This window comes from Leguminivora glycinivorella, chromosome 4 (assembly GCF_023078275.1).
Source record: "Leguminivora glycinivorella isolate SPB_JAAS2020 chromosome 4, LegGlyc_1.1, whole genome shotgun sequence".
NCBI classification, from domain to species: Eukaryota; Metazoa; Arthropoda; class Insecta; order Lepidoptera; family Tortricidae; genus Leguminivora; species Leguminivora glycinivorella.
In genome coordinates this window covers 24,875,712-24,901,330 of record NC_062974.1, presented here as the reverse complement: position 1 = coordinate 24,901,330, position 25,619 = coordinate 24,875,712, and the positions used below count along the sequence as shown (strand labels likewise).

Below are 25,619 nucleotides of genomic sequence, written 5' to 3'. Positions count from 1 at the left end.
AAGAAAAGGATGCATATAGTTTTCTTTGTTCTTATTTACTGACAGACTTGTTTGACCGAGTATATAATAATCCTTCGTCATCCTTCCATTCATTCATTCATTCATTTGCTTCTTTATTTAGACAATGGGTAAATAAAACAACAAATTATACTTAAAAATATACTATTTAAAAATAAATATAACTGTCGAAAATTATACTATAACAATATACATTCACATTTACATGATTGGGTCATTCGGCGTTGAAAATCCATACCCGAAAAGGGTAGGTTGTCCAAACGATTTGTGCATCAAAAATATTGAATACAGTCGAACACATGATTATTAGCTAACTTATACTTAGTAGGACGTATTTCGAGGTCGCTTGGGAGATTTTTATATTTTGACACTGTATTCTTATATTTTTTCAATTCTGTGGGAGGGTGGAAGGTTATGTCTAAACTTCGTTGACTTTAGCTTAGACATGTTTGAGCTTCATTTTGATCAGTCAAGTGCGTTAGAGAAACATGTAATGGGCATTTTCAGAATTTGGGACCCCCCAATTAGCGAAAGTTGTTAACAAAAATTAACTCACTGTCAGTTTTGTGACGATAATTAAGCATGAAATTTCAATAAAAAATATTGTTTTTGTGTTAATTACATAAATTTTAAGCGATAATCTACATTCAGAATGTGAAAAAGATAATGTTTTAGACAGATTTTATGCTTAATTGTCGTCACAAAACTGACAGGAAGTTAATTTTTGTTAACAACTGGTCCCAAATTCTGAAAATGCCCTATAAATATTTAAAAGATACTGACTTTAACACTTTCGCTACCAAGAACCCGACTGTCGTTTGTCCCTTTCCGCTCGTATTGCGTAGCCGATTACATGGGTTTCCCCGTATGTAGCGAAAATGTCGTAGCGCCGCGTAGAGCCCGGTTTCGACAGTGTTAAGTCATGTTGTAGAATATGTTTCTTTGGCAAGGTTATATCGATAATTATAACTTCTTCGACTCAGTCTTGGCAAAGCAAAGACATAGGCCGACCCAAATACTCTATATCGCTATTCCATTAATCCTTTAATCGCCATGCCAATTCTGTCTCATTATTAACCTTTATAGAACATATTGCGCTATAATTAATGCACTTATATGCTTATATTAGCACATAACGTAAGTAACTAAGTCAACAATTATGACTATATGTACAGTAAAACATTGTAAGATACATGTGCAAAACGATAATTCGCAACTCGTGTCTTTAAAAACTTATCGCCACTAGTCTTGAACTTTCTATTTTTCACACTTGTATCGTAACGTAATGTACTATTTCCAACGACGATTGAAATTTATAGCTGCACTTTTCGTATTTTGCGATCAAAGGGTTTACCCTTTCAACTTATTTTCACACTAGACTGACAAATGTTTTTCTACGGACGTCCCTCAAGTTAATCTACAGGTTGAGTGGGTTGATGCTAGGCTGTCCGGGGTTCTCGGCGACGGCGCGACCGAGCGCGCCCAAACGGGCGTACTGCTGGAGAGATGTCGCGTCGCGAGCGGCGACCAACAGTCCGGGAACGCGGCCTGAAAATAAAATTAAAGTTATTATAAAAACACAACTCCAAGTTCGTCATGAAGTGTAGATGAATATGCAACGTGGGGCGGAAATGAAATATTGTAAACGAAAGTACGTAGTTAAATCGCGACGACTTGTACTTGAATAGTTATATGTTTTTGACCCCCGACGCAAAAACGACGGGGTGTTACAAGATTTTCGTGTCTGTAAGTCTGTCTATTTGTGTATGTGTCTATTTCAAAATTTAAATTTTGTGTTTATGTTAGTTATGTGTTCCTACAATTTCATGTCGCATTGTAAATAAAATCTTGTCAAAGTAGATGAATTATAGGCAAATGTTAACCGAGGAAAGTACATTAGTAGTTAAGATCTACACTTCTACAGACCTAAGGCATCATGGACCCAGGCCTCTGCCAGTTTGACCTCTGACCGGCGGACGGCTGGCTGTCCTTAATGGAGCGACACGCTACTCTGTCGTATATACGTCAACGGCGGACTATTTACCTTATAATCGACTTGTTTTACGTCATATAAGACAGTATAATAAAGTGTTTACCTAGAGCGTCATGGGCCCAGGCCTCTGCCAATTTGACCTCGTGACCGGTGGACGGTAGGACGACCTTAACAGCCCGACAGCTACACTGTCGTGTATACCGTCGACAGGGACGAATTACCTTATAATTGACTTGCATATCGTCATAAATATAAGACACTTTAATGTCTATAATAAAGTGTATACCTAGAGCGTCATGGGTCCAGGCTTCTGCCAGTTTGACCTCGTGACCGGCGGACGGCAGGACGAGCTTTGTAGTGCGGGACAGAACAATACGTCGATGACGGACTATTTGCCTTATAATTGGCTTGTTTTTCGTCATATAAAACAGTTTAATGTCTATAGTAAAGTATATACCTAGAGAGTCATGGGCCCAGGCCTCTGCCAATTTGACCTCGTGACCGGCGGACGGCAGGCCGAGCTTAGTGGCGCGGGACAGAACAACAGCTGTATGTACGTCGATAGCGGACTATTGACTTTATAATTGACTTGTTTATCGTCATTATAAGACAGTATAATAAAGTGTATACCTAGAGCGTCATGGGCCCAGGCCTCTGCCAATTTGACCTCGTGACCGGCGGACGGCAGGCCGAGCTTGGTGGCACGACTGGCGCGGGACAGGACTACAGCTGTTGTGTATACGTCGATGGCGGCTGACGCTAGGCGGTTGAGGACGAACTGTGAACAAGAAATGATACTTTTAGACTACTTGTACGAAGTTACTCCAACAACACTCTTTTTTAAGACACTTCTTAAACTAAGGTTATTGGTAGTTATAGAAACCTACCTGTTCATCAACGACCTTCCTTCCATACTTCACAAGCGTAGACTCAATGGTCTGTCCATAGGCATCCACACATTTAGCGAGCTCCTTAGCAGCCGGGCGCAGCGGGTCAGCGACCAAAGGACTGATATCAGCAGTGGAAGTGATTCCAACAACGCGACCGGCCCGTTTGCCGGCCTCGCTGAAGATCAGCCCGAGATGGGCGGTGGGGTTTTTGAACGCGCGCTGCAGTTCTTGGAGGTGAGAGCCGGCGAATTGGATTCCTGTTGACAGAAAAAAAAATTAGGACCCTCTTTAAGTCACTTTTCGAAGAATATCCTAACCACAAAATGAAAATTATGAAAAATCTGCCGACATACGAGGGTGGATCAAAAAGTACCCGTGTTTGAAATGAAGACGCATATTTTTTTAAACTTTTTTATTTTATTTTTCAACGTAATCCCCTTCGAGATTGTTACACTTTTCCCAGCGTTTCGGCCACTTCTTTAACCCCTCCAAAAAGTAGGATTTGTCAAACTCTTCAAAATACGCCTCTGTTTCAGCGATAACTTCCTCATTTGACCTGAATTTCGTTCCCCCAAGCCATGTTTTCATATTGGGGAACAGAAAAAAGTCACAGGGAGCCAGATCCGTGAATAAGGTGGGTGTGGCAGCAATTCGTATCGTAATTGGGTCAGTTTGGCAGCGACAATTCTGGACGAATGTGCTGGTGCGTTGTCGTGGTGGAACAACACTTTCTTCTTTGCCAAATGGGGCCGAGTTTCCTTTATTTTTTTATCGAACCGGTCCAATAACTCACTGTAGTACTGTCCAGTGATAGTTTTCCCTTTTTGTAAGAAATCCATGAGGATTATTCCCTTAGAATCCCAAAAAATTGTAGCCATAACTTTGCCGGCTGATGGGACCGTTTTCGCTTTCTTTGGGGCTGACTCGTTTGAAAATATCCATTGTTTAGACTGCCGCTTGGTCTCTGGTGTATAATAATGGATCCAGGTTTCATCAACGGTGACGATACGACGAAAAAACTCCTGTGGATTTCGCTCAAACAAGCCTAAACACTCCTTCGATATGGACAGCCGTAACCGCTTATTTTCATCCGTGAGCAATCGCGGCACCCATCGGGCGGACACTTTTTTCATATGTAATTTGTCGTGGATTATATTAATTGCTGTTCCGTACGACACCCCTACAGTCTCTGCTATTTCGCGCACTTTGGTACGGCGATCAGTGAGCATCATGTTCTTTACCTTTTCTACAACTTCTTCGGTAACCACGTCTGCCGGGCGTCCTGGGCGGTCCTCGTCGAAAACAGATGTACGACCTCGCTTAAATTCGTTGAACCAATATCTCACAGTTGTCATAGACGGCGAAAGACCTCCGTAGACAGCATCTAACTTAACTTTTATTTGATCGCATGTTTTTCCATCTAAAAACATGAAGCGAATTACGGAACGATACTGCTCTTTCTCCATTTTGAACGAACAACAAGACAAGTCTTACAAAATTTGCCGCCAAAAAAAATTCACCAAAGACAATTGTCAGTTTTCTTTTTTTTTATTTGATAAAGGCAATACTACACGATGGTATCACCAACATTCCTAAGCAACGCCATCTGCCATCAAAAGCGAGTACTTTTTGATCCACCCTCGTAGTGGACCGATTTTCATGAAACATGGCTAAGAACACTCTAGACTAACTCATCTTTCAAACAATAAAAACTAAATCAAAATCGGTTCATCCGTTCGGGAGCTACGATGCCACAGACAGACACATACACAGACAGACTGACAAACAGGTGAAACTTATAACACCCCCGTCGTTTTTGCGTGGGAAGTTAAAAATAGCGACAACTGTACTAAAATTGGCGCGTACTTTGTGCACTGCACGTAGTCCAAACCTACGTACCCCGACGTATATACGCGGTCCAAAGCTGGGACCACAATGTCGAAGGCAGAATGATACATCAACCACAACGAAGGCAGACGACCGGTCTGGCGCAGTCGGTAGTGACCCTGCCTACTACGCCGCGGTCCCGGGTTCGAATCCCGGTAAGGGCATTTATTTGTGTGATGAGCACAGATATTTGTTCCTGAGTCATGGATGTTTTCTATGTATATAAGTATTTATATATTATATATATCGTTGTCCTGTACCCACAACACAAGCCTTCTTGAGCTTACCGTGGGCCTCAGTCAATCTGTGTAAGAATGTCCTAAAATATTTATTTATTTATACATATGTTAAACCTAAAAATATATCCTCAGTCTTTTTTTATCAACTTCGCTGACATTTTCAGATCACATTCTTAATATTATTTCTTACTAGCTTTTGCCCGCGGCTTCGCTCGCGTTAAATTCGAAAATTGCGGAATGCTCCATACAAACTTCCACACCCCATTTGAGTTTTTCTTATTTTTTTTGCCATTTTTTTATTTTGATATTTTTAAGGAATTTTAGGTCAATTGTACTCAAAATCACGAGTACTTTCAATCTCACTGGGAGACAAAAAGTGTCCCAGAATTTCCATACATTTTTGTTACTTTCCTCTTTTGTTACCCCACACAACATGTACGGAAAATGGTAACAAAATAATAAAAAATCGTATGGGACAATTTTTTTAACTACTGGGATTGAAAAAGCTAGTGATTCTGAGCAGAAAAAGCATTTTTTTTTTTTCAAAAATATCACATTTCATAAAAGTGGTGAAAAAAAAAGAAGCGCTCATTTTAGGAAAGTGCGGGGTTAGAAAGAGACAAAAAGTAGCCTATGCCCCTCTCCATCTCTTCAACTATCTCCGCTTAAAAAATCACGTCCATTCGTCGCTCCGTTTTCCCGTGAAAGACGAACAAACAAACACACACACACTTTCCCATTTATAATATTAAGTATGGATAGCCTATAATTAGATAATACCTGTTAATGCCACGAAGAGCCGTAAGATGTCGTTGGTGCCCTCAAAGATCCTGAAGATCCTCAAGTCACGGAGAACTCGCTCTAATCCTGTGCCCTTCATGAAGCCCATACCGCCGAGGATTTGGATAGCCTCGTCTACTACTGTCCATGCTGAGTCTGAGGCGAACACCTGTATAGAAAAAAAAAGGAAAGTAATAGTCAATACGAGACCAAGGCAAATCGAATTTAGTATGAGAATCAATGACGTTGAAGAAACATTGAATGTAACTTCTTTCAATAAGTCTGAAGTTTCAATATCAAAATATAATTTTTCAGTACAGATAGTGTTTTTTTTTTACGCACTAGTGCGAGAAGTGGTTCATTATATGCTAGGTCGAAACTTCGGAGGGCCATCTTTACTGAAAAACGTCGTACGATACAAAAATGAATGTACGTCGCGAAAATGAATTCGTAACTCGTGTCGATTTAAATCACTCCCTTCGGTCGTGTTTTAATTTATCGCCACTCGTTTCGAACTTCCTTTTTTACGCACTTGTATCGTAATCACAGAGAACCTCCTATAGAGTGGCAGTCTTGTATATTTGGTTCGCGATACGAGTCACCAGTGTTTGGGGTGCGAGGAGCGGGCGGGGAATGTGTTAAGCGCGCTGTGATTGGCCGTTTCAAGGACGGCGGGCAGTCGCGCCAGATGAAAAGGGACAGAAGTATGACTGTCCCTCTACTGACGCGTAAGTGGCCAATGTAAGTTGACCTATGCCGGCTCTGAATAAATTATAAATATGACTTATTTGTGGAATGTAATGCCGTCTGTTTTTAAATTTGAGCTTCTTGTTACCTTTCCACACCATTTCACACTACAGGTGGACATCTTTAAGGCATCAAAATACCCTTTTCCAATTTTTTTGTGCGAAAAACACGCGCTGCTTTCGGGTCTGTTACTTGGTCGATACTGATCGGGCACGGCGAGCGCCCGCGCTTATATCAGTGCAAATACTAGGAAGGCTGGCCACCGCGAGTCGTCTTGTAATAGATGTCTATAGGGGTTGGTCTGTGATCGTAATGTACTATTTATGTGCATACATTTCTTTGACCTTATAGAAATCTCTAAATTATAGGTGATTTGAATGAAACAACTACAATTTTCTATCCAGGGGGGCGATTTTTGAATCTCACATACGGGATTTTGTCACTAAAATACCGGTTGAAAACGGTGACTTGCTTATTATTAACCGTCGCCTCATATCTCAAGAAGGACGGTTATCAAGTCGTCTGTATGTTTTTTTTTTATTTTTTTTAATGTTTGTTCCTCGATATCTCCGTCGTTACTGGACCTATTTTGAAAATTTTTTTTTAATTGAATGTATATGCATACAGATTGGTCCCATTTTTCTCAGAACCCAGTTCTGATGATGGGATCCTGGAGAAATCGAGGGAACTCCTCGAATCTGAAAGGCATACATATAGTGATTTTTGTATTTTTAAAGGAACAGCATGCATTTAGGTACGGAACAGTGACATTTGGTGCAGTGGAACTGCTGATGATGGCCAGAATAGAACTCTTAAAATCTGAACGGCACGCTTATAGTGACTTTGGTATTTTTATAAGAACAGCATGCACTTTCATCCAGAACAGTGACATTTGGTGCAGCGGAATTGCTGATGATGGTCAGAACCGAACTCCTCAAATCTGAACGGCACGCTTATAGTGACTTTGCCATTTTTATAAGAACAGCATGCGCTTACGTCTAGAACAGTGACATTTGGTACAGTGGAACTGCTGATGGTCAGAACCGAACTCCTCAAATCTGAACGGCACGCTTATAGTGACTTTGGTATTTTTATAAGAACAGCATGCACTTGCGTCCAGAACAGTGACATTTGGTGCAGTGGAACTGCTGATGATAGTCAGAACCGTACTCCTCAAATCTGAACGGCACACTCATAAGTGACTTTGGTATTTTTGCAAGAAAAGCATGCATTTAAGTTCAGAACAGTGACATTTATTTATTTAGTTATGTTTGTTAAGCATATTGAGTTTTCAAGTCAAAGTTTGTCAAGCTTCGATTTCTTATAATATAATATCGGATTCATGAGGAATTGAGGAAACTCCTCAAACCTTAACGTTATACGTATATTCATTTATGTTGCCATCTAATAATTAAAGCATTAAAAGCAGTTTTAAAAAATACCTACACATTTCTACATAATCCAACATTCGCAAGTAACTTTCACCAGAACCCGAAAGGCGACGGTTTTTGACGTGATAACGTCTAATAACTCGTTACTACGGGCAGCATGCACGAAAAAGATGACGTCATTGTCCCGTTTCGCAATATAGTTTTTGCGCCATCTATTGGCGCGCGTTGGAACTAAGCGGCTGATCGATGCGCTCGGTATGGTTATAGCGTGTGGCCTAAGTAAAGCACCACAGCTGGGACAGATGGCGCGCCCGTGTGTTGTTCTCGTTAAGCTGAGTTTAGACCAGCAAGTTATTGCTGCAAGTTTTGAGACGCAACTATAGGTAAGAGTGAGTGGCAAATATCTGCATCTCTTTCTAGCATATACTTCTGTCTCAAAACTTGCAGCAGCGCCGCAGAGATGGGCAAATCGTAATCGATTCCGGATTACACGATTACTTGATTTTACTTTGTAATCCACTACTGGGTGTCAGATTACTTGTAATGTAATCAAGTGAAACGGTCAATTACCATTACATATAAAGGAATCACTAATCATCTATACAATAATTACTATTACCAATAATTCGGAATCATAGTCGATTCAAAATAACTGAAATTATTGACTTGATTACTTTCAGATTACAAATATGTAGTACCTCAGATTGCTGACTGTCACTTTGACACAAAAGTCATCATGGGTGTCGTAAAATAGGTTTTAGGGGGTGCTGATTCCAAAATTAATGACCAATTTGGAATCTGACATTGCTGACTGTCACTTTGACACAAAAGTCGTCATGGGTGTCGTAAAATAGGTTTTAGGGGGTGCTGATTCCAAAATGAATGACCAATGTGGAATCCACAGACCAACCCCTATAGACATCTATTACAAGACGACTCGCTGTGGCCAGCCTTCCTAGTATTTGCACTGATATAAGCGCGGGCGCTCGCCGTGCCCGATCAGTATCGACCAAGTAACAGATCCGAAAGCAGCGCGTGTTTTTCGCACAAAAAAATTGGAAAAGGGTATTTTGATGCCTTAAAGATGTCCACCTGTAGTGTGAAATGGTGTGGAAAGGTAACAAGAAGCTCAAATTTAAAAACAGACGGCATTACATTCCACAAATAAATCATATTTATAATTTATTCAGAGCCGGCATAGGTCAACTTACATTGGCCACTTACGCGTCAGTAGAGGGACAGTCATACTTCTGTCCCTTTTCATCTGGCGCGACTGCCCGCCGTCCTTGAAACGGCCAATCACAGCGCGCTTAACACATTCCCCGCCCGCTCCTCGCACCCCAAACACTGGTGACTCGTATAGCGAACCAAATATACAAGACTGCCACTCTATAGGAGGTTCTCTGTGGTGGAATCTGACATTGCTGACTGTCACTTTGACACAAAAGTCGTCATGGGTGTCGTAAAATAGGTTTTAGGGAGTGCTGATTCCAAAATTAATGAACAATGTGGAATCTGACATTGCTGACTGTCACTTTGACACAAAAGTCGTCATGGGTGTCGTAAAATAGGTTTTAGGGGGTGCTGATTCCAAAATTAATGACCAATTTGGAATCTGACATTGCTGACTGTCACTTTGACACAAAAGTCGTCATGGGTGTCGTAAAATAGGTTTTAGGGAGTGCTGATTCCAAAATTAATGAACAATGTGGAATCTGACATTGCTGACTGTCACTTTGACACAAAAGTCGTCATGGGTGTCGTAAAATAGGTTTTAGGGGGTGCTGATTACAAAATTAATGAGCAATGTGGAATCTGACATTGCTGACTGTCACTTTGACACAAAAGTCGTCATGGGTGTCGTAAAATAGGTTTTAGGGAGTGCTGATTCCAAAATTAATGAACAATGTGGAATCTGATATTGCTGACTGTCACTTTGACACAAAAGTCGTCATGGGTGTCGTAAAATAGGTTTTAGGGGGTGCTGATTCCAAAATTAATAACCAATTTGGAATCTGACATTGCTGACTATCACTTTGACACAAAAGTCGTCACGGGTGTCGTAAAATGGGTTTTAGAGGGTGCTGATTCCAAAATTAATGAACAATGTGGAATCTGACATTGCTGACTGTCACTTTGACACAAAAGTCATCATGGGTGTCGTAAAATAGGTTTTAGGGGGTGCTGATTCCAAAATTAATGACCAATGTGGAATCTGACATTGCTGACTGTCATTTTGACACAAAAGTCGGTAAGGTTGTAGCGTGTGGCCTGAGTAAAGCACCACAGCTGCGAATATTAGGGTTCTAAGATTAGTAAATGGCACTAGCACTTTAATAAAATTAACGCGTGTCTCGCAAACGGTCTAGGATACAAAATGACGACTTTTATATAGGTATAAGTTAGGTTCGTTAGGTATCTTCAAACGGCCGAAGGCTCCTATTCTGTGCAGTTTCTGTAATAAGCGGGGCTCCGTCGATATCGCTTTCTGTCTCTGGCGCCTTAGTAATGCTACGGGAAAATTTTGCAACTTTGCACCACTCTAACTCCTAAATTAGTAGGTTTTAAAAAAAACTTTAATTTATAAAAGATGCTTATTTTAATGCATTCTTTCTAATAAGAACAAAACACTATGCTAGAAAGAGTGCAGAGGAAGTTCTGTAGGCACATTTACAAACGACTGTACGGATATTACCCATATATGTATCCATCTCTATTCGTAACAGGAATGGTTGGTCTTGAAACTCTAGAAACCAGACGGAAACTGCTGCATATTATGCATTACCGCCAACTGTTTCACCATAGAGTAGATGACGCATCCGTGCTTGAGAGAATGGGGCTGCAAGTGCCAAGAGCGAATGTGGTGGTTGGCATGCCGGGCGCGGTGCCGGCGCGGCGGCGGCGGCGCCTGTTCGCGGCGGCCGGCGCACCGCTCGAGCCCGAGCTGCTCTTAACCGCATCATGTTGGAGACAGACGATATTGACATATTTGCTGATAGTGTTGGTGTGTTTTACAGAAAACTCTTAAGGTTCATAGACTCTACACTCCTTAGGTGATTAATGTAATAACCATAGTTTAACTTTTAAGTGTGTTTGCTTTTATTTATGTCAATTTAACATGTACATAATTATATTACCACATAAGTGCTTTGGTGAAATACTGTTAACTTTTGTGTATTTTTAATAAATAAATAAATAAATAAAAAAACGTGAAAAAAGTCCCAGAATCGGGCCCCTTTTGGGGCTGTCCATAAATTACGTCATCGATTTTTTCAGATTTTAGACCCCCCCCCCTATAATCATCCTATCGTCATATCTTAATGACCCCCCCCTTCTCCCAAAATTGACGTCATTACCAGTTTGACAAAATAAAACATTGCAGATTTGAGAAAAATAGGGTATTATATGATTAAAACACTTGGTTATAGAATCATCTTTTATTATTTTTACTTTGGCAATAATCATTGATATAATATAACTACTTATAATATAATATAAATACATAGTATAAAACAAAGTCGCTTTCGCTGTCTGTCCCTATGTATGCTTAGATCTTTAAAACTACGCAACGGATTTTGATGCGTTTTTTTTAAATAGATAGACTGATTCTTAAAGAAGGTTTTATGTATAATACATTTAAGTACCACGGGCGAAGCCGGGGCGGGCAGCTAGTATTATATGTAATATTATTGTTAGAGTATTTTATCTGTAGTTATTACTGTATTTGTGTACATCTATGTTGCATTACTTATGTATGTTTATTATGAGTTATTTTAGTATTGTATGCGCCTTAGCCGCCTCTCACATTTGCAGTCTCACTAACTAGGTGTGCTGGAAGAAATTTCTTTATAGAAATAATCTTTTTGTACGTGAAAAATAAACTATAAATAAATAAATAAGAATGACGTCAATTTCGAAACACCCCCCCCCCCCCCCCATCTATCATTTACCGTCATCCGCAGACCAAACCCCCCGCCCCTAATTTAGAATGACGTAATTTATGGACGGCCCCTTTGCTATACTCTGACCGCCCCTGTCTATACTACTGTAATGTTTGACGTTATCACGTTAAACTACCGTCCGTAAACCGACTTTACAGACAACCAATTTTTTTTTTTCTTAAAAATTATTTTCAGTGACAATTTTCTGAATTCGAACGCGTGAGACTCAAAAATCGGTCCCCAGAGCAGAAATTAGAAAGATTACGAATAACCGGAATAATACCTTTTTCTCTAGCTCCAATGTATTGTATCAGATAGAAATTAAATTATAAGCAGGATTGTTGAAATTATAACTATGCCAAATACGAGAATTAAATTGCCACTTTTGTTGCTGTATTCAATAACATAAACAGATTATTAGCCTCAGGTGGAAGTTTCGTTGACATACCTTGCTGATAGCAGCCTCAAGATGGTAGTCCTTAGCGCCCGTGTCCATGTTACCAGACACCATGTACGCAAGCGACTCTGTCACGTATTGCAGCATCGCCATACGCGCCAGTTTTTCCTAAAAAAAGATAGTCTTGGTCACAATACTCACAAATGATATATATTTTAAAGCCACAAAAGAAAAAAAAAATACTTTGAGCATCGAACATTTTGAAAGATGCACTCGTAACATAATGGTGTTATAGGGCGCTGCTCGGTTAAACCGTTGTGTAGATGATACGTCTTATATTTGTATGTTATGGTCAAACGGTTACATCGTTCAATGAGCTTTAATCTCTTTCGCTTTATTTCGCACTTATATCGACGAAGCCATTGCATAATGGCGTTGTAGAGTGGTTAAACGTAATGTCAGCTATATCCTCTTAGCTTCTTCCGTAGTGAAATGGTGTCATAGAGCGGTTGAATCGTTGTTATAATGACCAATATACCTCTATTATTATAACGGTGTAATAGACAATACTAAATCTTTGATTATACTATTATAATGATATATTCAATAAGCTTCTTGCCACACTAAACGCGAGTCGCGGCGTGGTCAGCAGCGTGCTTGATGGCCGTGTGCTATATACCGGCTAAAGCTTCACCCGTATATAATGGTATTGTAGAGCGGTTCAACAGTTATGTAAGTGATAAATCTTGCACAGTTTATCCGCAGTAAAACATCGTAGAACGGTTCAACGTTGTTATAGTAACTAACCTGGATGGTGCCGAATTCGATAAGCTTTTTGCCAAACTGGACGCGAGTGGCAGCGTGTTCAGCAGCCTGTTTGATGGCGGCGCGCTGAGTACCAGCTAAAGCTGCACCCATACCGAAGCGGCCGTTGTTCAGGATGTTCATGGCCACCTGATAAAACAATACATACGGTTATTTAGGTAAAACTAAAAGAAAACAAAGCTTGTAATGTATCCTAGTCAAGAGTGTTACATGAAATGCCTAAATAGCGTGATATTGCTACTATTGTTAACGGCCAGAGGCCCGTTTCTCGAAAGGTACAAGCCTTGTATTACAAGTGCGCGAACTGTCAAATCATATGGGTTGTCATGGAAACACACTTGTAATACAAGGCTTGTACCTTTCGAGAAACGGGCCCCAGGTCAAAAGTAGGTAATTTTTTTTTGTATGAACACATTACCTATTTTATTCATAGTTTGTGTATGTGTACGATGTCAAATCGTTTTCTAAGTATAAACCATTTGCTGTGTTTCTATAATACTATAAATTTTGGGTAAAAAAATGAACTGTAAATATCAATGTAAGACTTTGCACTTAATCTTGTTGGTTTCCAAATCCGGTTCAAAATAATCTAGAGGCTTGGCAATTCTCCCGCCTAGATAAACAAATTTTAAATTTTGATAAGAATGATATAGTTATAGACAATATGCAGACACCCATTATCATGGTCGTATCCGGAAGCGTGTCTACGATGCGGTAATAAATGTTTTATCACATTATAATATAGTCAAGCGCGGATCCAGCTTCGTGCCCAGGGGGGGGTCACGTGGTAAAGGCCCAGGCCCCCCGGGGGGTCACGTGGTCTATTTGTATGGCCAGCCTAGGCTCCAGGGGGGGGTCATGACCCCCATGACCCCCCCCTGGATCCGCGTATGAATATAATGCATCAATTGGCAGTAAGTCAACAACTTTGATTACATAATCGTACCTACTGTTGTGTAATCTAAACGACTATACTATAAATTACTATAAACTTGAAATGATTTATCCCTTCGGTCGTGTTTTAATTTATCGCCACTCGTTTCGAACTTCCTTTTTTACGCACTTGTATCGTAATGTACTATTTCAGTACAGATGGTGTTTTTTTTACGCACTAGTGCGAGAAGTGGTTCATTATATGCCAGGTCGAAACTTCGGAGGCTCATCTGTACTGAAAAACGTCGTACTATACACGTGCGAAAAGGAAATTCGTAACTCGTGTCGATTTAAAACACTCCCTTCGGTCGTGTTTTCATTTTCTCTCTCGTTTCGAACTTCTTTTTTTACGCACTTGTATCGTAATGTACTATTTCAGTACAGATGATGTTTTTTTACGCACTAGTGCGAGAAGTGGTTCATTATATGCCAGGTCGAAACTTCGAAGGCTCATCTGTGCTGAAAAACGTCGTACGATACACGTCCGAAAAGGAAACTCGTTTCCAACTTCCTTTTTTACGAACTTGCATCGTAATGTACTATTTCAGTACAGATGGTGTTTTTTTTACGCATTAAATATATGTCAGGTCGAAACTTCGGAGGGCCGTCTGTACTGAAAATCGTCGTACGATATACGTGCGAAAAGGAAACTCGTGACGAGTTAAAACGCTCCCTTCGGTCGTATATTAAATTTATCTGCACTCGTTTCGAACTTCCTTTTTTTCGCACTTGTATCGCAATGTACTATTTTGGTATCAGTATCAAGCTCAGTCTCAAAAACGATATCAAGTGGTTTTTATTACAGTAAAATTGTCCCTAATTCAATAACCACAAAGGTATTATTTGGGTTTTCTAAACAAAGCAGCAATAGATAGCTATTTATGTTTATGTTATGACTAATCTAACGAGGGCAATTCGTTATCAAATGACGTTTCAAGAGGAAATTAGTGATGCGGATATTATGATTTAGATATTTCTGGAATTTTATTCTACTTATTTGATTGTTATAGTTCCATTACAGAAACTTAGATCATGTAAAAGTTGTTCGACAGGCTTTGTTATTTAAATAGAAGGTTTTTTTTTCATTAATTTAATTATATATGTTCCACTGCTACCTCCAGTACTTATGTCATCGGAAGAATTTGGTGGTGCTTTGAATAACATTACGTAATTAACACGAACGTAATTAAACTAATTTATGTTAAATATATCGGACAAAACAAACGAATGAACGTAAACGGTTGTATCATATCTTACTAGAATTGCTTGTAGCATGTCCCATTGTGTATTAATAGACACCTATACTCTGGCAGATCAAGCTTATCAAGTTGAAACGCGAAGAGTTGACTTCCATAGAAATTTTGTATTTGGCGCCTTGCTCTTTCTTCTGACAAATTGCGTTTGTTTTAGTATAATCTGACCTTGAATCCGTTGCCATTGGGAACGGGAACGTCTTCGTAGTAAACTTCGGTGGTGGTCGAGCATTTGATGCCCATTTTTTTTTCTTACCAGAAAATGCTTGCAGCATGCCTATTATCGTATCAATAGGCATCGATACCCAGGCATAGCGAGCTTTTCAGTAAAAAAGGCGAGAAATTTTACTTGCAAAATTTTGAATATCGGGCCTATTTCTAGTGACAAATTGGGTGTGTTTTAGTATACCTTGAATCCGTTGCCGACGCCTCCCAATACGTTATCATTGGGAACGGGAACGTCCTCGTAGTAAACTTCGGTGGTGTTCGAGCATTTGATGCCCATCTTGTTCTCTGGGGGCCCGGAGGATACTCCGCCGAAGGAGCGCTCCACGATGAACGCTGTCACCTGTGAATCAAATGATAATATTAGGGCATAGATTGATTATCATTAGTAAAAAGTTTTCCTTAAAAAATAGACATATGCCACCGCGTAGATACTTTTCAATATAAACTACATAAAGAATCAAAGTTTTTCGGAACATATGTGCGAAATGTCATTTGATATTTGTCAGTCGCTTTTCGGTGAAGGCAAACATCGTGAGGAAACCGAACTAATTCCAATAAGACCTAGTTACCCTTCGGGTTAGAAGGTCAGATGGCAGTCGCTTTCGTAAAACTAGTGCCTACGCCAAATCTTGGGATTAGTTGTCAAAGCGGACCCCAGGCTCCCACGAGCAGTGGCACCCGCAGGCTCTTTAATAGTACATTACGAGCAGTGGCAAATGCCGGGATAACGCAAGGAGGATGATGACGTAAAAGTATACTTAAAATTATTTTTCAGTACAGATGGTGTTTTTTTTACGCACTAGTGCGAGAAGTGGTTCATTATATGCCAGGTCGAAACTTCGGATGCTCATCTGTACTGAAAAACGTCGTACGATACACGCGCGAAAAGGAAATTCGTAACTCGTGTCGATTTAAAACACTCCCTTCGGTCGTGTTTTAATTTATCGCCACTCATTTCGAACTTCCTTTTTTACGCACTTGTATCGTAATGTACTATTTCGCTGTTTTCAGGTCATAATAAAATATGGTAATATCTTATTTCTTTTAATTGAATAGCACCTAATCATATAAGACAGACTTTTAAAAAGGGTCAAGTAGCCTATAGGAGCGTCCATCTACAAGTGTATGCGTGGGTTCAAGAACTTGTGACAGACGAATTCAATACAAATCACCTTCCTTTATCCTTGGCCTTCCTATATCTGTGGTAAATCTATATATTTATAAATTATATATTTCCGAGCTCATATAACCCGGCAACCTTCAAATCAAGAGTGAACAGGCATCTTCTGGGCGAGCTCACTCCATCGTAGGCCACGTCTTTGCCTTTGGCTAGTCTGTGGCCAAGAGTAAGCCCATTTATAATAATAATAAAAAAAATATCTGTGCACGTAGCCGAATGCACAAACGCTCACGAAACGAAACGCTCGTAGATATCTATCTCTATCGCTCTTGCGTATTGGCGCGATAGAGCCAGACTCCCTTTCGCGGCGTTTCGTTTTCGTTTCGCGTCGTAGAAATGCCATTCGGCTACGGGGCCTGCGTGAATTTATAGACAATTTTTTGTCAAATTGTCAAATTTTTCGTCATGGTCCGTGGCAAAAAAAAAACAAATAATAAATAAATTATGTTGAACAGTCTAATATCCATCAGTCTAATATCATCAGTTAAAAACTTGAACTTGAACGCTATCAAGAGATATCTGAATTTGTTTTTAACAGCCGTTCCGTAGAATTTTGTCTCGTAAACAAGAATATAAAAATATATGACCTAGAAAGAAACGCTTCTAAGTAATAATAGACTGACATTGAACAATTCATAAATCGAATCCAAAAAACGCGGATTTGAACTATGGACTTCGGAATAGCTGCCAATTCTGAAACCGGACTTTACCGATAAGATTATTATTGTACGTTAGTTAGTTTCGCTGTTTGTATTTGCATAGTAGTTTCTGAGTAAGATAACGATATCGTTTACTTTATCGTTAATGTATAGTTTGTATTTTAGTTGCTTTGATTTTGATAAAATTTAAATGATACCTGTGAAGGCACTAATATCTTTTGTTTTTAAATGTTCCTGTATTTATGTCTGTCTCTAAATAAGTCTTCGGTTTTAGGCGAAGAATTGGTTTTTACAATTCGAACTTCGCGCCTAATTTCGTCTTGTCGGAATATCCTCACAAACCATATTGGGATGTAATCTAATCTCATGTGGCAATTAACGTAATTGACCTTTTAAACTCAAAAGCTACCTAGCCTACCTAAAGGTACCTAGATTATTTTCTGACTGTGTTGAAGGCTTTAAAAAGCTTGAGTTGCAGGCGTACATAGGTTACGGTGACCGCTTTCCATCAGGCAGACCGTATGCTTGTTAACCACCAACGTGATTTAAATAAATATTATTATAAACTCAAGATTTTGTCATCATTAGTTACGTAATACTTTATAACCATAAACTATACTTCATAAATAAGGTGTCTGCGCGAAGATGGTCATGACCTCAGCGACTCCACCGTTGCTGAACCAGATCTTGGAACCGCTCATCTTCCATGTCCCATCGGGTTGTTAAGTAGAACTATGTACATGATTTATTCACAACTAGTTGTTACCTTGTCGACGGTCTTTCCGTCCTTCTGGACTGGTGTCTGCGCGAAGACAGTCATGACCTCAGCGACTCCACCGTTGCTAAACCAGATCTTGGAACCGTTCACCTTCCATGTCCCGTCGGGTTGTTAAGTAGAACTGTGTACATGATTTATTCACAACTAGTTGTTACCTTGTCGACGGTCTTTCCGTCCTTCTGGACTGGTGTCTGCGCGAAGATGGTCATGACCTCAGCGACTCCACGGTTGCTGAACCAGATCTTGGAACCGTTCACCTTCCATGTCCCGTCGGGTTGTTAAGTAGAACTGTGTACATGATTTATTCACAACTAGTTGTTACCTTGTCGACGGTCTTTCCGTCCTTCTGGACTGGTGTCTGCGCGAAGACAGTCATGACCTCAGCCACTCCACCGTTGCTGATCCAGATCTTGGAACCGTTCAGCTTCCATGTCCCGTCGGGTTGCTGAACTGCTCGTGTCCTGTTTACAGATTACATGTTAAAGTTGATCAAATAAGATACTAGGTAAGTACAGTAAGCTGTAATGAAAATGTAGAATAGCATAGAAGTTTGTATACAGGGGGAATCTTTTGAGCCCACCTAAACGGAGCACTTATATGTAGCTTCGTCATGTGCGTTTGTCTGTATGTTTCTTGCAGCTCAGCTCACTGTACTTAAAATGTTACATGGAGTTTCTACAACCTTGACTGCAGCTGGCAGTACTCAATCAGTATAAATAGTATAATGTACATTTGTGTATCCGTGTGGTGACGGGTTAAGAATTTCACCACCCCCTTTCTTCCCGTGGGTGTCGTAGAAGGCGACTGTAGGATATGGGTTAAATTGTGGCGTAGGCGAGAGGCTGGCAACCTGTCACTGCAATGTCACAATTTCGTTTTCTGTCAACCCCTTATTTGCCAAGAGTGGCACTGAAACTTGAGTAGTTTCATGTGCTCTGCCTACCCCTTCATGGGATACAGGCGTGACTGTATGTATGTATGTATGTATGTACATTTAGTAAGTGCTTACTTGATAGATCCAGCATCAGACCCTGAAGAGGGCTCAGTGAGACAGAACGCAGCATACTCCCCACCAGTTACTCGGGGAAGGTACTTCTGCTTCTGTTCTGGGGTACCGAACAACAGGATACCCTTGAAGCCGATAGACTGGTGGGCTCCAAGCGTGATGCCGACACCCAGGTCGTGAGCGCCGACGATCTAGATAAAAGATATCAATAAATAAATAAATATTATAGGACATTTTTACACAGATTGACTGAGGCCCACGGTAAGCTCAAGAAGGCTTGTGTTGTGGGTACTCAGACAACGATGTATATAATATATAAATACTTATATACGTAGAAAACATCCATGACTCAGGAACAAATATCTGTGCTCATCAATGTTTAATGATTATCATCAGTCTATAAGGTTGCTTTATCTTTGTTGATTTGTAACCTTCAATTGATTCTTTAGTGTATTAATTACTGTAAATCTTCGATTTCTAAAAACTTTGAACTGATTAATTAAAATTAAACAATGTGACAATGAAAATCTAGATACGTCATAAACTACCTAATGTTAAGGCGCTTACAACATTATTGGCTATGATTATATTTCTATGATAGTGATGGACTATCGGCCTAAGACACGAAAGCGTAAACTTACGCGTTAACCGCCATAAAATTCCTTTTGACGTGGACTGTCACAAATGTTTGATTTGAGATTCAATTTGGCAGTAATGGGGTAGTTCAGAGTTACAGCCCTGTCATACATAAAAGTCTTCTAGAAGTATAAGACAGTTTAGGTTAATTGCAGACTTACCTCAACGAGTCGCGCGTACTGTGTGTTGCTCAGACCGAGACCGCCCAGCTCACAGGGCACCTGCAGACCGAAGGCTCCTAGGTCCCAAAGACCAGCGAGCGTGTTCGGCTCGATCTTCGCGTCATGGTCGTTCTTGGCGGGGTCGTTAACCTGTGCAAAAATAGTGTGTGATTTTATCAGATCGCAATGTGAAATTAGAAAACTGTTAATACGTAAGAGTTTCACTATAAATAATAGTCATACTAGTTATGAAAAAAAAGCTGCACTTTTAGATGGAAGCAAGCCGCTTTGCATGGTGATAGTAGACATCAAAGTAAACGATTTTTTCCGAGGATATCGAAATTTCATCCCTTAGGAAGCCGAGCGTAGCGAGGTGTTTTATGAAAATGAAAAAAATTATATCTTTTTATTGTATCGTCCGATTTTGACAAAACGTATCTCAAATGAAAGGTATTGCTTTATGTAATTTAAAAAAAAAATTGGAAAAAATATATTATAAAAAAGTAAGAAAAAATTAAAAAAAGTTAATTTACGTCTCGCACTGAATAATTTCAAAGAATGACAGGCAAAATGTACAATTTCGATATATGAGTTTTTTTAAATCAAAGACAGATAAATTCATAGTTGAAAACTAAAGATCGCATCGAAATCGGATTAGCATTTTTTAAGATACAAGTTGCCAAAGTTGGGAAAATTTGCTTTATATGGCCACTCTGAAATTCCTTTGCCAGAAAGTCAGAAATAATACATTTTTCTTTCACAGAAAAGTACATAGTAACAGTACACATCAGAATAAAAGAAAAACTTCCGAGGATATCATAATTTAATCACTTAGGACGACGAGCGAAGCGAGGTCTGTTACGAAAACCGAAAAAAAAAATCTAATTTTTTTGTACGTCGTCCGATTTTGACAAAACATGTTTCAATTGAAAGGTATTGATTTATGTAACTTAAAAAAAAATATTAAAAAAATATTAGAAAAAAATTGTAAGATTTTTTTTAAAACTTATATTTTTGCATCACACTGAATAACTGCAAAAAACGGTAGAAATGATGTACAATGTCGAGATGTAAGTTTTTAAAATTAAAGACAAATAAATTCATGATTATAAACTAAAAACCGTATCGAAATCGGATCAGAAGTTTTTAAGGTACAAGTTGCCAAAGTTGGCTTAATTTGTTTATATATATTTTTTAATTTTTTTCTTTTTTTTTGTGAGATTTTTTTTTCTATTTTTTTTTACGTTACATCAATAGATCTCTTTCAACTGACATACTTTTTGTCAAAATCAGACGATCCAATAAAAAAATTAGATTTTTTTTGTTTTTCGTAACAGACCTCGCTACGCTCGGCTTTCTAAGGGATGAAATTTTTATATCCTCGGAAATAATCGTTTATTATGATGTCTTTTACCAATTCATACTTTTAACTGTAAGAAAATTACAATGTTTCTGACTTTCTAGCTAAAGAATTTATAAACGACCATATAAACAAACTAAGCCAACTTTGGCACCTTGTATCTTAAAAACTACTGATCCGATTTCGATTCGGTTTTTAGTTTATAATCATGAATTTATTTGTCTTTAATTTTAAAAACTTATATCTCGACATTGTACATTATTTCTACCGTTTTTTGCAGTTATTCAGTGTGATACGAAAATATAAGTTTTAAAAAAAAAATCTTACAATTTTTTTCTAATATTTTTTTTTAATTTATATAAAGCAATACCTTTCAATTGAAACATGTTTTGTCAAAATCGGACGACGTACAAAAAAATTAGATTTTTTTTTCGGTTTTCGTAACAGACCTCGCTTCGCTCGTCGTCCTAAGTGATTAAATTATGATATACTCGGAAGTTTTTCTTTTATTCTGATGTGTACTGTCACTATTTATTTATTTATTTATTCAAATATTTACAAGCTTACAGTTACTATGTACTTTTCTGTGAAAGAAAAATGATTATTTCTGACTTTCTGGCAAAGGAATTTCAAAGTGGCCATATAAAGCACCGTAGACCGCATCATCACTTACCATCAGGTGTGATCGTGGTCAAACGTCTACCTATCCATACTAAAAAAAAAAAAAAAAAGCAAATTTTCCCAATTTTGGCAACTTGTATCTTAAAAAATGCTAATCCGATTTCGATGCGATCTTTAGTTTTCAACTATGAATTTATCTGTCTTTGATTTAAAAAAACTCATATATCGAAATTGTACATTTTGCCTGTCATTCTTTGAAATTATTCAGTGTGAGACGTAAATTTACTTTTTTTAATTTTTTTCTTACTTTTTTTATAATATGTTTTTTCCATTTTTTTTTAAATTACATAAAGCAATACCTTTCATTTGAGATACGTTTTGTCAAAATTGGACGAGACAATAAAAAGATAGATTTTTTTCATTTTCATAAAACACCTCGCTACGCTCGGCTTCCTAAGGGATGAAATTTCGATATCCTCGGAAAAAATCGTTTACTTTGATGTCTACTATCACCATGCAAAGCGGCTTGCTTCCATCTAAAAGTGCAGCTTTTGGCAAAAATTCTCCATAACAAGTATGACTATAAATAAACAATCAAAATAGACGATTTTCTTGGCAAAGTATCTGACAAGATACATATAATTTATTTTGTAACATCTAATTTTTGCTCTATCAGACATGTGATGCTTACGAGTATATAGAGGTTTTTCTAAAACCAAAACATGAAAGTGCCCCACACAATTTTATTATTGAAGCTCATCATTTTTTTTTAACCTTCTATAAGGCATGTGCATGTCAAGAATTATGAAAAAATTAATTTAAATTTTAAATTTTTTTTTTTTTTAATTATGAAAAATATTTCCTAACATACCTCTTGAAAGAACTTCTCAACGGGAGGTACTAGCTCAGCTAACACCTGCCTCTGTTCCTCAGCCAGCGGCTCAGGGTATGGGAACACTGTTGAGGTCTCTAGGGCTCCTCGGAACAGGTTCAGTGTGAATGAGTCACTTGAGCGCGGACCGGGGCGCTCTTTCTGTACTGCCTTTGTTGCTTCTGTGCGACGGCCACCATCATTGCTAAGGATAAAGAGTTTCTGTCAGTGTATGCTTATCAAAGCAGAAAAAATACTCAAGGCAACAGTGGCGACTGGTGAAATTTTCTGCTAGGCAGCAAGAAAGCAAAAGAAACCTACCTTAACATTAGATACTTTACTAGTAATTAATTTTAGGCAAGCCGGTGGGAATCGGCTTGTATGGACCAGCTGCTGCTGCAAGGCAATGTCCTGAGTAGATCTTATTTTACATAGTTGTGCCACTTTTACAAAGGAGTCTCATATATGATTTAAATAGTGTTTATTGACACTAACAAGTTTTCAACAACAAAAATAAGAGTCTATCTAAGCTAAGTTGATAATGATTTTTACACTTTGTCATTGCAAAATCTTTGCAGAATTAAATAAAATTAGTAGTTTAACTCTACAAGTGTTCAGTTGAAGCGTTCTTCAATACCATTCTGTTATGGAGGATATTCACAAAAAAAAAGTTGTAAAATGACTAGATGAGGTAAAAACTAATATTGGAAGCTGAATTATTTAGGTTTTTTGACTAGCCCTTGCCCACTTGAGTAATTTTTTTAAGGGTTCATGAGTACACTAGTGAATAGTGGCTATCATGGTTTACATGGGAAACCATAAGCATGGTTTGGTAACAACACTACCATAGTATAGTATACTTTCAATGTTACATTAATTATTTGCTTTGACACACATAGTTGAATTCATTCAAAGGTTAAGTGACTGCATTTGTAGCGAACATGATAAACAATCACAATAGACAAACATTTGGAAGTTATAAATGGAACTAGAAATTACGAAATATGGAAAAAATCTCTTTTAAAAAACCGGCCAAGAGCGTGTCGGGCCACGCTCAGTGTAGGGTTCCGTAGTTTTCCGTATTTTTCTCAAAAACTACTGAACCTATCAAGTTCAAAACAATTTTCCTAGAAAGTCTTTATAAAGTTCTACTTTTGTGATTTTTTTCATATTTTTTAAACATATGGTTCAAAAGTTAGAGGGGGGGGGACGCACTTTTTTTTCCTTTAGGAGCGATTATTTCTGAAAATATAAATATTACCAAAAAACGATCTTAGCAAACCCTTATTCATTTTTAAATACCTATCCAACAATATATCACACGTTAGGGTTGGAATGAAAAAAAATTTCAGCTCCCACTTTACATGTAGGGGGGGTACCCTAATAAAACATTTTTTTTCATTTTTTATTTTTGCACTTTGTCGGCGTGATTCATATACATATTGGTACCAAATTTCAGCTTTCTAGTGCTAACGGTTACTGAGATTATCTGCGGACGGACGGACGGACGGACGGACGGACGGACGGACGGACGGACGGACGGACGGACGGACGGACGGACGGACGGACGGACGGACGGACGGACGGACGGACGGACGGACGGACGGACGGACGGACGGACGGACGGACGGACGGACAGACAGACATGGCGAAACTATAAGGGTTCCTAGTTGACTACGGAACCCTAAAAATTAAACCTACTCTGTAGTTGAAAATTGACTAATATAGCTGTATGTAAGGTTTGTTTCAAAAATTTTATTAAATAATTTTTATGGAGAATAGGGATTGCAAAAATGTGGCAAAAGTGTATTAATCAACAGTGGGCGAAAACTGGTACTGGATGGAAAATGGCACAGTAACTATACTAAAATTTTAAATACCTGTATTGACTGTCATAATTTATTTTGTATGATCTTGATCACAGTTAAATAATCTTCGATCATGTCAAGATAATTATGTTTATGATGATGATATTATACATATTATTACAAAACAAAATATTCACCTTTGGAACTTGTTTTAGTTTTTTTCCATGGCCTTTCCATTATAAAATTATAAAAAAGCACCATTGTGAAAAACTACATATGTTCACTCAAAATTTATATCATTAGGTTATTCTGTTTTTGATAATTGATTAAAATTTTAAGTCAGTTAATTTGATGTTTTATGTAAAACAAGTGAAAGTGTAAATCCAAATTGTGTACGTAATATACGTAACATACTGGCTGGTGACTGTAAAGGGCAATCGAGACAAATTCCAGAGTTACGGCATCTATTTGTGGCTGTATACGGATACCAGCAGTGATAATGGCATTGAATAGCCCTATAATAAGGTCGTGGTCCAAAGTCCAAGGTTGGGTTCCGTAGGGATCGAGGTTTTACTCACTTGTAACGTGGGGTAGGACGAGCATATGCTGGTGAAGCCGTAACACAACGGCCAGCAGAAGTCAGCAACTTAGCACCCTTCATCTTCAGTCACTGAACACGAATACTGATTTCGAAGATTGCGTTTGCGTGCTTAACCACTCCTTATGGTTATATTCAAAGATTCAAAAACAGATGTTCATCGTTCACTTAACTATAATTAATTGATTATTCTGGATACAATGGGATTTCGACTTACTAAACTAAACGATAAATCATAACAAATAAAAAGTCTAAAAAAAGAACTTTGCTCTCCACCCACAACTCGCCTACGTGAAGCACAGACTAGAGAATTCCGGGATTTATCTGCTTGTCACAAAAATATGTGACGTACACTCGTGCCACTCGTGGTATGAATGTGGTATGAATAATGCCAAGTTTACACATTTATTTAACCAAAT

At 38.6% G+C, this 25,619-nt stretch overlaps 1 protein-coding gene across 1 annotated transcript; it reads right to left on the bottom strand.

Moving 5' to 3' along the window:
* Positions 1 to 937: 937 nt before the first annotated feature.
* LOC125225688 (very long-chain specific acyl-CoA dehydrogenase, mitochondrial) lies at positions 938 to 25,510 on the bottom strand. Its single transcript, XM_048129512.1, has 12 exons — positions 25,181 to 25,510; positions 22,795 to 22,999; positions 19,943 to 20,092; positions 19,149 to 19,336; positions 18,462 to 18,600; positions 15,704 to 15,862; positions 13,091 to 13,237; positions 12,335 to 12,451; positions 5,808 to 5,976; positions 2,899 to 3,158; positions 2,642 to 2,789; positions 938 to 1,566 (listed from the first exon to the last, which is right to left on the bottom strand). The coding sequence occupies exons 1-12, from the start codon at positions 25,261 to 25,263 to the stop codon at positions 1,436 to 1,438; spliced, it is 1,896 nt and encodes a 631-aa protein (XP_047985469.1). The 5' UTR covers positions 25,264 to 25,510; the 3' UTR covers positions 938 to 1,435.
* Between the last annotated feature and the right edge of the window lie 109 nt (positions 25,511 to 25,619).

Coding starts and splice junctions, on each gene's coding strand:
- LOC125225688 (XM_048129512.1), bottom strand. CDS start 25,263: ATGAAGGGTGCTAAGTTGCTGACTTCTGCTGGCCGTTGTGTTACGGCT. Junction 15,863..18,461: donor ACGGAAAGACCGTCGACAAG/GTAACAACTAGT, acceptor TTTGATTCACAG/GTGACAGCGTTCATCGTGGA. Junction 5,977..12,334: donor TTGAGGCTGCTATCAGCAAG/GTATGTCAACGA, acceptor TTTTCTATACAG/GTGTTCGCCTCAGACTCAGC.